This window comes from Symsagittifera roscoffensis, chromosome 2 (assembly GCF_963678635.1).
Source record: "Symsagittifera roscoffensis chromosome 2, txSymRosc1.1, whole genome shotgun sequence".
Taxonomy (NCBI): Eukaryota; Metazoa; Xenacoelomorpha; order Acoela; family Convolutidae; genus Symsagittifera; species Symsagittifera roscoffensis.
In genome coordinates, this window is record NC_087063.1 from 41,778,715 (window position 1) to 41,791,996 (window position 13,282).

The window sequence follows — 13,282 nt, forward strand, 5'->3', positions numbered from 1 at the left end:
ATAATCTACGTATTAGTTATCTACGTGATAAGTATCTACATGATAACTATCTACTGATAAGCTCTGGTTTTTCTAGTGTGCTGATCAAAAGATAGGGATGAACGTAACAATGTATTTCCGAATAACTATCACATCTAAACCGGATAATTTCCAAAATTCCATCCTTTAAATGGCTCGAAAGACATTAAATTTACATCGATCACCAGTTCGTAATCCGCGGTTCGAATTGGCATGCCCCTTTTTTGCGTGCTTGTTCATGGAAGGGAAATACTCCTTCAGCCAACGCCGCCAAAAAGTATTTGCGTAAGCTTGTGGTCTCACATTGCGCTTTCGGTGGTCAAATTTTTTATCAAGTGTTAGCGAAGGAAAGCCAACAGATTAATCAGCCAAGAGAAAATGGTTAGACGTTAACGCATCCAATTCAGTTGAATCGCGATCAACAGGCATTAATGAACGGGAATTTAATGATTGCTCAACTAAACAAAACCTGGTCAACAATACCTCGCGACAATATATCGCGAGTTCCAATAATTGCGTAGAAAACGCGTTTGCAACTGCGCACTACCCTTTTCCAAGACCCAACTGTGCACTAACAAGGCGGGAGCCTGTCTGTTTCAACTTTGTACGCACATTACGAGGCCAAACTGTGCACTGGATAGGAGCACAATTTTGTGTCTATGTTCCAAAACGTAAGTGGATTCCACAAACAACATTTCAGTGGATTCCGCATACATATACCTGTAACTTAAATTTTGTCGGCACATTTGTTTTGTTGCGGATTCTGCAACAAGCAAATATAGCTAGTTGTTCTGGATTTCGCAACTGTAAGTGGATTCCGCAAAATGGAAGCGGAATCTGCAAATGTAAGTGGATTCCGCAAACTGTAAGTGGATTCTGAAGTTTGTTCAATACTGAACTTGCATATGAATAATTAAAAGATGAGCTGGAATTCTTATCTCTAGAAATGCGGAATTTAAAAGCAAACATTTAACCATTGTCAGCGGAATCCAAGAACAAGTCTCTAAACATTGGTTAACTAAATCGGTGGAGGTCAGTTTTTAGTATTTTGGAAACACAACACCGAATAATTTCAATATTCGAGTCATTGAGTTGAGAGTGTATGGAACACACAGCATATCGACAAATTAGGTCAGTATTTGGGATTGCGTCAATCCCAAATACTGATTTTGGAAGCATAGCGCCGAGTAAATACAGTAATTGTAGTCATTGGAATGAGAGTGTCTGGAAACACAACACACAGCATGCCGCCAAATGAGGTCAGTTTTTGGGATTCTATCGATCCCAAATACTGTTCACTATTTGGGATTGATGGAATCCCAAAAACCGCAATAATGTGGAATAAATATGGATTTTATCCATTATTTGGAGTCATTAGGCTGTGAGTGACTAGAAACCCAACGCATAGCAAATCGTCGAAAAGTTCAGTATTTGGGATTTCATCGATCCCAAATACTGGTCAGTATTTGGGATTCCGTTAATCCCAAACACTGATCTATTCTAGTAAGTTTCTGTTCTAGTAAATTTCTGTTCTAGTCATTTAAATTTCCCAAATCGTCAAATTAGTTCAGTATTTGGGATTTCATCGATCCCAAATACTGGTCAGTAATTGGGATTCCATTACTCCCAAACACTGATCTATTCTTTTAAATTTCTATTTTGGCAAATTTTTTTTCTAGTGAAATCAAATCACGTATTTAAAAAATATAATTTTAAAGACTACCACACAAATAAATATATGTAAAGGGAATCCGCAAACAAAATGCGGATTCTACTTACAATTTGCGGATTCCACTTACAATTTGCGGATTCCAAATATTTTATCATTTGTGGTTTCCACAAACTGTTCTGGATTCCGCAAATACAGTTGCGGATTCAGCAAATTTGCCTGTTTTTCGATCGATTTTGAGCGGTACAATGATTTAGGTATTTGTTTGTGGAATCCCAAACAGCATAGAAGATCAAAGAAAAGTAGCAATGTTGCGGATTCCGCGACAAATCTAATTTTGGCCTGTTGCGGATTCCGCTTACAATGCAGAGAATGCACAGTTTGGCCTCGTAATGCAATGCAGAAGTTCTTTCTCAACTCCAAAGAAGTTGTCTGACCACACAATACTTGTCGTACAAGTGTTAGCGACAAAAACCTGCGAGTTTCAATGATTGCGTAGAATTTTATGAATGTTGCGAGTTCCAATGATTGCCAAGGCCATTTTTAGAACTGATTTAAACAGCTAAATAAAACAGAAAGGTTTTTTTTTGGGGGGGGGTTTACGAGGCGTAAGTTTGTGCCCCGTCAAGTGCGGCGCATATTTGAGGTTTAGAAAGGAAATAACCTAGGCGGGATTCGAACCTGCGCTGAACCCGCCGGGACGGACTCGTCTACTGTATACGCTCGGCTACTATCCTTGTATTATATGCAACTATAGTGCAAACTTGTTCTTAATTTGCCCAGCAACATATAGGCTTCTTTGAATTTCCTTCAACTGAAGCATATGATTATGATTTAATACTCAAATTTATTTTATCAATTTAGCCCCGGACAACGTGGTCGGAGGGGGCGCTCAAGCGGACCACAGCGACGTGTACATATACATCAACGGAATCGGAATGGGCGGAAACAATGCGGATGACCTAGAGGCCAAAATAACTGCTGGGTCCCACGCCTCTTGTCCCGTGCCAGGGGGTGCCGCAGGGACATTCAGTTCGGGTGGTACTAGTAATATCAACATGACAGGTCTGGCTGAGGGGTGCGAGTACACTGTTGAGTTGAAAGCCAAGTGCAGGAATTACGAGTCAGCTGCGGTGTACGTCCAGAAGTACTGCACAGGTAAGTTATCAGAACTATTTACATCGGCCACTATGATTCAAACTAGTTATTATTGATGACATCTCAGACCTGTTTTCGAAGTCTGCATTTTAACATGTTCCCTTTTTTAGAGCCGGCTCCTCCAACAGGGTTCAAGCAGGACCTCACTGCATGTGCGGCTAACTCTATCAAAATGAGTTGGGACCCTGTAACCAAAACCCCTGCCCAGTCATTCCAGGTTAGAGAAGACGCGTGATGATTTTATGAAAAAGTCAAAAAATTTCTTCTCACTCAAATTTGATTTAAGTGGATTTTACGTTTGATATTTCCCAGCATAATAAAAAATATTTATTGATCAAGTTTTTGCAACTTGGGTTGGCAAACTGAGTTTTTTTAATCAAAAAAATAGTCATGATTGTTTCTTCGATGAGCTTAGATTAGCTTTCAGGGCAAAGTTTTATAGTTCCGTATTTCGATGAAAGAAGGGTCGGTGAAATTTAAAAGGAGATTTCACCTGTGATAAGTTTTTGTAAAGCCATTGCGGTGTAAAAATGGTCATTTTGGCTATTTTTGTGACAATTGACGTGCTATATATTTCGTTCGGCTAAAGAGTAAGCGGCGATTTAATCTTTTAGAATAAGCTTAGAAACCGTTTAAATATGACTTGAGGTATTTATTTGTTCCGACTTTCAAAGAAAGTGACGGAATGTTTGTGCTCGGATGAAAGTGACTGATAAAATAATGATTTCTTGAGCTCAGTTTTTTCAAAATAATATGTTTTAGTTATGATTTTTTTCGTTAAACTATGGGGATTTGAAAACTGCCAATTTGGTGCTATTTAAGCTTGAGCGGCGATTCAAATTGTTTCAAATTGAATTGAGGCAAGCAATTTGCTCATATTGATGCATTATCAGACTCAAATAACGTCTTTACATAGCGTGACATGAGGATAAAATGAAGAACGTTTTTTTTTTGAATTTTTTTCTGATTATTTTATCACTTTTCATTTAATTTAAACGACAGTTGAAACATTCCAGGCTCTGCCCTCATTCGAGCAGTCTTGTTTTGAATAAGTTATAATTTTCAGATCAAATAACGCTTGCAAAATCAATTCTGATCCAGAAATAAAGCTTTCAAGTTTGTATCGTACCTTGAACAAACTTTCATTCATTTTGAGATGAATGCTTTAGCTCTCAAAGTGTCCTTTTATGCAGTTTTCCTGCGCAATCTGGAAACATGTTATTACTCCATTACAGCCCAATTTTGAGGCCAGTGTCTCATACAAAATCCTATTTCTGAGGACCCAAAATTTTGATGTCCCATGACAAAGTCTTGCTAGTAAAATTTGTGGAAACCCTTTTTTAGTTTTAGTTGCTGTTAGAAGCGAGTGATGTTAGTACTGGGCGTTGTTTGTCATAGGTATTGTTGTTAGTACTATGTGATGATGATACTAGGTGTTGTTGTTCTAGGTGTTGCGTACTGGTGATGCAGGAGGCTACATTACCCAGACTTCGCCCTACACCCAATCTACAGGACTGACTGCCTCCACTAACTACACGTACAATGTGCAGTCATTCTTCACCTGTGGCACACCTGGACCAGCCCAAGTGGTCACTAGTGTAGCCAGCCAAGCCGAGTTCATCACAGGTGGGTGCAGATATCTGATCCTGTTCTTATTGAGTTAAAATAAAAGATCTTAGCCCCCCTATAGGAAAAAGGAGGAAACTGTTATAAGGTACAGACTTCATATAAGAGTATTCGATATACGGTTTTTTCAAGTAAAATCACGCTCAAATTTGTATTTTTACGATTTGACTTTTGATAAGTTCGAAATCAACTTCACTTTCTAAGAAAAAGGCGAAATACGCTTTCCAATTTCGAAAAAGCGAGTGATGCGAAGAAACATGAATGAATTTAAATATCGAAAAGAGATATGAAATTTTAGATTTTCTAGTGGACTAAAAAACGACCTATTTACCCATTGTTTTCTAGTTTTGTGAAATTGCAAATCTTTAGGAAAGTTTTTTTTTCTAGTTTTATTTTCTTTGAGTTCATGGGAACTTTTTACCCTTGCTCAGACTTCTTTCCCTCGTTAAAGACATAATTCTTAAGATTTCGGAGATGATAATAAGATATTCAAAATTAAGCCACCATCTAGCGAATCTGGCGTAGGATAACAAACCTGCTTGTGACGACAAAGGCTTTTTGCTCGAATCCGGCGGGGACCTGTTTTTTTTTTTAAGTTTAAATATTCTACTTTTGCGGACTACTGACCGTATACTCATTTTTGTCGATTTATTTCCCGTAAACGGACTTTTTTTGAAAGTTCAACTTTCTTGTGGAATCCCTAATGCCATTTCCTAAGCCCCAACGGTGGAGGTAATTGTTTTACTTTTTTAATTTTTGAAATTAAGTTTATTTTCCTTTGAATCATTTTCTCAAAACTGCAACCAAAAGATTCAATGATGGTCAACCAACAGACCTATTTTGAACATGTTTGCATTTTAAGTACACTTTTTTCCTCATTTGTGTTATAGACTGGTTTAAATGTACTATTTTAGTTTCGGTATAATTTTGTTTTTTGTTTGCTTTGTTTACTCTGCTTTAAAATTTGTTCCGTTTATATCTATTAGGTTAGGTGGCATTAAATTAACTTGATGAATGAGGGAAACAAGTTTCATATATGTGTGAGTTTTTTGAAGCGGTATTAATTATTGTTTGTAAGTAAAGTTTTCTATGAAAACATTTTCTTACCGTTTTGTTTCGACAAATTGTTACCGTTTTATTTCGATGCAATTTCAACATTCAATTTTCCTAATTGTCATGGTTTTTTTAAAAAAGTGATCTTCATCTAAAGCAAGAATATACAAATTTTGGTAGATCTAGCTTTTCTTGACATTTTCCAAGTTTTTTTTTACTTAGGGTTTTTTGTCTCGCTAGTTTGGACTGCTAGTTTGTCATGCTAAATTTGTGTTGTCTTACAAGTGGTGCGTAACTCTGTTTTGCCGCTGCGTCCAACTTTTTTCCAAGCGCTTTTTCCGAAGATAAGAACAACAGATTTGAAAGGCGAGTGTTTTTATGTTCAATGATGATATCTTCTTCTCAAGTTATAATGTGAAAAAATTCACTTGCAATCATTTACGACTAAGTTATGGTGGTTTGAAAATTGTTGGCAAGTTTAGCCAAATGTGCGCAAGTAGAACAACGTATCTTTGCCGCTAAACGATTGAACGAAAATCAGTTTTGTTTCGCTCTCAAAATATTTCCAAATTGACGTGAGGCAAATTAAATGGCCCATTATATTCTTCTAAGCTCGAATTTTAAAGCTTAATTTTGCGATTTGACTCAATTTTCTCAATCTTTATTTCATTTTTATTGCTAAAAAGAAAGCAAACTACGCTTATCAAAAAAACTTTACCTATTGATCTAGTTAAAAGTGTCAATCATAAAGTGTTCTTGAAATTCCGAGAGCTTTAAGGCCATATCTTTTTTTATTTTGAACGTCGAAATTTGGAGTTTTTCAAAAAACAAGTAATGTTTTCCGTATTTTGTGTTGTCTTTTTTCCAACTGTCTGATGGCTATGTTCAAATTTCTGTTGGCTGTTTTTAACGTCAATTGAAGCGAAATTTGGGAGACATTTTAGCCCGTTCTAAAATTAAAATACCCGTTCTAAAAACCAATTGGCCTTTTTTCGAACATTCCCACACCACCTCTTCTCAAAAAACCGATTGTGCACCATTCTTTTGATATTGCTGCAAAAATGGAAAACATTTCATAGTTTTGCATGGTGTTAGTTTGGCGGTTTTGACAAGTCGCTCAATGCATTCAGTTAGTTTGAATAAAATGCCTTCATATTTTTCATTTTTAGGTCCTAGTGGAGCAACAATAACGGAGAAAACCACCACCAGTACCCAAATCGACGTCGATTTCACCGTCGGATCCACCATCACTGCCTGGTGAGACGTCTAATTGCATGTTCGCAGTCATACCTCGCCCCAATTCTACCCGGTTTCCTAAATTCGCCCCATTTCTGTAATTAAAATGAATAAAACTTATCAACAGGAACTTTAAGACGCTTGAAATATATATAGAAGCATTGCTTACATCTTTTTGAACTCAACTTCATGCAATTTTTTGTTTTTCATTATTTACACTCTTTAATTAAAGTCTTTTGGATATATTGTGTGCTGTTTTGAAAAAAAATGAGCGCCTTCTCAAAAATCAAAATTAGTATCAATTCAGTCTCTTGGAGATTTTTAATTTTTTTCGGCAATCTGAGAAAGAGACAACTCATTTAAAACAACTCAATTTGATTGAAAATTTTTAACCTTGAACTAACTGTTTTTATTAAACTTCTTCAACTTTAAGATACTAACCAGATTAGTCGTGTCAGCCGTCATCTGAGCTCACTCTATTCGCGAACACTGGATTTCCTTAAGTTCAAAATAACGTGTAATTCCTCGGTTGCGTAAAACCTCAGAAAGACAGTTAAACGATAGCAAGTGGTGCGAATAGCTCTTGGGTCCGGCTATTAGAATATACTATATGGTATGATACAAAAACATCCCCAGACTTATTATTATTAGCCTAAACTTTACTTAAGATAAAATTAAAATCTACAAGATTAAAGATTAAATTTTTTCTACAAGATTAAAGTTTTATTATTATTGGTATGGGGTCAAGATTTTTGGGTTTGAATTTTTTTGTTAAATACTGGTTTATAATTATACTTGTTCTGATTTGATAAGTATAATTTACGGTAGTCTTTACTTAAAGACATAGTTTTGTCCTTTTCTTATTTTTGAATCTGTGTGAAGGCGAATGACGTACAAGGACGCCACCTCAGCCGGGGCACCCACTCCGCAGTCGCCCCAGCCGGCGAACACAGACACAACCGACAGCATCACCACTGGCATCGCTGCATGCAAAACGTACACTGTGGAGATATTCCCAGACTACCATGGGTGTGAAGGCGCCAGCGACAGCATCAACATCACCACCAGTCAGCTCATTCACTTTTAACTTCCCATTATAGTTGTTCTGTATTTGTTTCCTATTTAGTTTCCTCAGTGTAGAGAAAAGCTGGTCTTAAACTTATGACTATTCACAGCAATTTAGAGCATCGGTCTGAAAATTGGTATCCAGACTAATTTTGATTTTGCGACCCATTTTGTTTCAATTGGTCATTAACATTAGTTGGCTAGTTCCTGGTGTTTCCAATAGTAAATACTGTGATTCAGACCCAGTTGACGTCGTCACTACGGGCATTGCACAGAATGACGTCACTCAAACCACAATGCGACTGGATACTTTCTCTACCGTGGAGGACTGGGATAAGTTGACCTTAGAAGCAGTCAGCGCTGACGCAGGATGTGGTGCCACTCCTACCACGACTATCAATGCGGGTGACACGTTTGCGGATCTAACGGGAATGCAAGCGGGATGTCTGTGGAACGTGTCCTTTATACACAAGTGTGGATCTGGAGACAAGGCGTCGGCAACTCCGACTCTGAAATTTTTCTGCACCGGTAGGTTTAATTTATTCGGTTAGTTTAGCTGTAAAATAAACCATTCAATAGATAAAAGTTTAAAATTTAAGTTGAATGAGTACTTATCTCTTTTCTCAATAAGACTCAAGTGCTTCATAATTCAATCAGAAATTATCAATTAAGTTAGCGATTGTTATTGTGTAACTTCACCGGGTCTAGGCGACAAGTGAGCTATACAATAGTTTTTCGTTCTTTTTAATCAGTTGCTCGAAAGTTAAGCTCATGGCTTCGTTTGGTTGTGCTGTAAACAGAATGCAAAAAGTGATGTATGTGCCAATATTAATAGCATTTCATTTTTAGTTACATGATGATATGTTGACTCATAATTTTAGCACCCTCCACCCCCATGCCAACCCAAGACTCATCAGGCACCACCCAAACAGTGGGGGCGTTCGACTTCACGGCAAACACCCCAGCTGCCACAAGGTATTACGTCACAGACATCGATGGAACTAACAGTGCAACACTCACTGCCACGAGTGGGACTCGACCCCTGGTTGCTAGGACGTGCAAGGATTTCTCTATTCAAGCGGAATTAGACTGTGGAAATGCTCCTGCCAGTGATGTGATCAAAGGAGACAAGAAAAACTTCACTCTCTGTCCGAGTGCGTTCTCACTTTCTATTCGTATGAAAATGAAACCGTGAAAAATGGCACAAAAAATTGTGTTGAAAAATGTTCGGTGAACTTTTAATTTGTCCGCGATCAAAAAAACTTAAGTAGTTGAGTACAATGTGCTCTTCCGTTTGCTCTTCCTTCGTTGGAATTAGGTTAAATACCCTGGTTCAATAATATATATCAAACTTATAGCTATGTTCTGATTCCTATTGTTTTCGACTGCAAAATATTGCTTCAATGTGATTGCTTAGTATCAGCTTTCAAGGTCGAATTATTAATCTCAACAATGAAAAATTCCATACAAACACGAATCAATTGCGTAAATGTGTCCTTTTTAGTTTAAGAGCTAGGTAACTTGAGAGATCTATTCGACTACCCCCTTTATCCAGCCCCTATGGTACTTCACATAAGCACACCTATAAACTTATAAACGAATAGGCACACCTATAAACACATAAATCAATGGTTAAGCCTATGCGATTTTTGCAGTAACGAGTTTCCCCGCTTTTGCAAAAGGAAGTAGTTAAAGAGATCGCAGCTCGTGAAGTAATACTCTCCACAAGGAAGAAAGAGGATTTGGAAACATGAGGGTTTTTGAGTTTAGAGTTTGTCGTCAATAATGACCAATTTATTTAGGGCCTCCTCCTCCTGTTGTGAGCAACATTGCGGCTACTAACGAGTCGCTGACCTTCACCTTTGACCTGAACCCGAATCCGGACTCGTATCTTCTGTGTTTCGGGCCAGCGGGAGGTCCCTGCACAAATGCCACAGTAACTGAGACCTCACACGCTGTCACTGGTCTGAGTCCATGCACGGAGTACGAGTACACTCTCTATGCAGTGGAGAATGGCTTGTACAGTAACAGTACAACTGTCACTGGTGTTTTTACAAGTACGTTTGTTGAAGTTTTGGGTCTATCTCGCGCACAAAAATGACAGAATTAGGTGTTCTTTCGCATTTTTCATAGATTTTTTTTTCAATTTCGAGGCTTTTTTTCATTTATCCAGTAAGTTTTTCTAATGTTCATTCTTATTTGAACTTTCCGCCACTTCAGCCTTTTGCTTTGTATGCAATCATTTGTTTCTTAAGACATTTGCAATTTTACCGGGCAATTGCTCAGTAATTGATTTTAAGTCAATTTTTCAAAGTAAGGATCGAAAAAGGCATTTGATGACAGGGGAATCAGAGGTGGCACTTAAGGTGAATTAAATCGGTGAATTAAATCGAAAAACTCCTCATTTTTGTTCCGACCGAGTCTCTGTACCTAGACGGAAAGAACTCTGGATTAGATTCCGCTTTTTTTCTCAGAAAAAGCTCGTAGGTAGTCAAGTATGGTGTGATGTTCACGACTTATTAGTCGTAACTCGGATAACAGAAACGAAAATTTCGTCTCTGTGTGGTGAAATTGACCCGAAACAAATTTATTATTTGTTCTCTTATTTTTTTTTTTACTTGAAGTACTGTGGTCAGAACGTTGTGTGCCACCGGATATCCTTGTTTGTCAGTTTTTGATTGTTTTTTTTTCAGATCCGAACTCCGTACAAGGTGGCACCTCGCAAAATACTGAGACTTTCAACTCTTTCAAAATCACCGGCATCACTGTCTCTGGAACTTACGATCGCATCAATGCGACTGTCACTGCTGGAAACCCTTCGGGGTTGTGTCCGGTGACTCCCACAATCATGGAGTCGGACCCTAGTCCAGTGACTGAGATCAACTTCGCTTCTGGACTGGATCCAGGCTGTGAGTACACCATTGAACTGGTGAGTCAGTGCGATGGATCTGGAGGGGCATCCACAGCCCCAGCAACTAGTGTGACTCATTGCACATGTGAGTTTATTCTACCAAATTACCATTCTTTTCAAAAGTTTCCTTCCAAAGTCAACCTTTTTTTTAAACCAAAATAGGATTTACAGGTGTCGAGAAAGTTCGCGGGTAAACAAAACTCAATACTTTAAACAGAATTCAAACGCGCTGAAGTGTGTTGTGTATTTCATGAAAGTAGGCAAAAACTGTTAGCTTATCATACATTTTTGTGTAAGGTCCCAACCGTTAAAAATTTCCTTCAGCGAAACTTAACCGACGTAACTGCTAAATGTTTTTGTTCCGACTTTCGAAGAAAGTGACGAAATATTTGTGCCCGGGTGGTTTTTTCCTCAAACAGTTTTCAACTTTTTACTAGCCATTTTTGACGGCTTTCATTATATCAACCGAAAGGTTTTGTTGTCCTGAGCTCAGATTTGAAAAAATATTTTGCCTTTGATTATTTTCATAAATTTATGGGGGTTGAAGATTGACAATTTGGCCAATTTGGGATAATTAAGCGGTGGAAGATCAGTAAATCGACGTATCAGTAAACCGAAAATTCATGATTTAATTACGTAATCCTTTTGCTAAAAACTGAGATTTTTACAAAATGACAAATTTTTTCAAAACAAAATGAATCAAAAAGGAATAAAAACAAAAACGCTCGTATCAGGGCGAAGCCCTGAAAGTTCCGACTGCCTTTTAACGTTCATGGAGCAGTAATAACATAAACAACATAAAAAAATTGATTGAAATAAAATAAAATGAAATGAACAACTTTTCTAAAATTTGAAAATTTTTCTATGAAAATCATCCCCCCCACACGCCATATAAAATACAAAACAATAGATTTCGCTCCTTGTAACAAAATCTTTGAACCAATTTGAAACGATTTCTCAGACGGGTTAAATCTCCGCTTACGCGTTAAGAGCGCGAATTATATCGCGCGTTAATTGTACCAAATTGGTCAAAATGACCAAAATGGCAATCTTTAAACCCTCATAACTTTACGAAAAATGATCACAGGTGAAATATCTTTTCAAATTTAAGCTCAAGACAACAATAGCTTTCGAATGATATAAAAAAGTTCCGTCAAAAATGGCTAGTTAAAAAGTCGAAATTTGTCTGAAGAAAAAACAACCCACCCCGAGCACAAATATTCCGTTACTTTCGTATCGAAAGTCGGAACAATAACTCTTGACATTCGCACCATAATTTTGAAATTATTCTTCTAGCTCGGTAAACAATTGTTCTATAAATCTTTAATTCCGTAATTGATGTAATTATTACGTAAATTGGTGTACTGATCTGGTAATTTACTGACACATCGGTTTACTGTACGCACTCCAATTAAAAGCATATATTTTGTGCTATTAACGAGTAGCAGATATTTAATCTGTCTTAGAAATCGTTCCCAATTGATTTGAGGTATGATATTTGATTTAGTTAATACTTTGCTATATGCAAACAAGATTGCTCGTATCAGGACAAAGCCCTGAATGTTCCAACTGCCCTTTATTGTTCGGACTTTCGAAGAAAACGGAATATTTTTGCTCGGTGTGGTTTTTTTATTCAGTCAGTCAATTTTCGCCGATCGAAATAATAGTTTTCGACATGCCCATTGAAGATTTTGACTTCCTAACTTCAAATGTAAAAAGATATTTTTCCTCCCTTTATGTTTTGGAAAGTTCTTGGGGTGTGAAAATTGCCAAATTGGCCGTGTTCTGGACTAAATTATGCGCGCTTTGAAGAATTTATTCATATTGCTGATAGCGTAACGCGAATAATTTCTGCGTGGAGAACTATCCCGCACAACAAAATCGTTCCAAATTGAATTGAGGCTAGCTAATCAGATCGGTCGTATTAATTTCGTATGACTCGACATTTCACACTTTGATGTTATCCAAAATTTATAGGTTTTCAATATTTTCGTTTAAAAAAATATTCGAAATGAATTATGGGATAGTCGGAACATTCAGGGCTTTGCTCTGATATACGAGCAGTCTTGTTTGGTCTCAAGTAGTTTTTGGCAAATCAAATATTGGCAAAACTATGAATTTTAAAATGATGATATCAAATTTTAAGTGATAAATTTTGAGTCGTGCATGGATTTAATGTCGTTTGATAAAATATGATTTCAATACGTCGTTTGACGTAGATTTGTCGTTGATGAAATACTTGAAAATTTAGTGCCCGCTGCGCCCATCACCTTCCAGCAAATAGACTGCTCGGACACCTCTTTCAAAGTAAGCTGGGCTGCAAACGCCTCAGCCCCTTCGCACGACGGATACGAGGTCAAGATCAAAACAGACGCCACCTGGATCCCAGCCACTGGATTCGACCACGAGATAACCACTGGAGTCACAGCTGGACAGTCTTACACGTTCCAGATAAGGTCCAAGTTTGACTGTCCCAATGCCGACGCGGATTCGCTGTACTCAGACGGATTTTCACCGGCGACTGAGGTCGTCGTCAGCACAGGTGA

General features: G+C 37.6%; 1 protein-coding gene across 1 annotated transcript in view; it reads left to right on the top strand.

Moving 5' to 3' along the window:
- The window catches only part of LOC134839459 (mucin-3B-like), a 101,429-nt gene that overhangs the window by 51,961 nt on the left and 36,186 nt on the right, over window positions 1–13,282 (top strand). Inside the window, exons 27-36 of the mRNA XM_063855012.1 lie at window positions 2,552–2,845; window positions 2,956–3,062; window positions 4,294–4,471; window positions 6,694–6,781; window positions 7,643–7,827; window positions 8,066–8,353; window positions 8,707–8,979; window positions 9,628–9,882; window positions 10,519–10,821; window positions 12,988–13,278. Coding sequence (XP_063711082.1) covers window positions 2,552–2,845; window positions 2,956–3,062; window positions 4,294–4,471; window positions 6,694–6,781; window positions 7,643–7,827; window positions 8,066–8,353; window positions 8,707–8,979; window positions 9,628–9,882; window positions 10,519–10,821; window positions 12,988–13,278 — 2,262 coding nt within the window. The remainder of the gene's footprint in view (window positions 1–2,551; window positions 2,846–2,955; window positions 3,063–4,293; window positions 4,472–6,693; window positions 6,782–7,642; window positions 7,828–8,065; window positions 8,354–8,706; window positions 8,980–9,627; window positions 9,883–10,518; window positions 10,822–12,987; window positions 13,279–13,282) is intronic.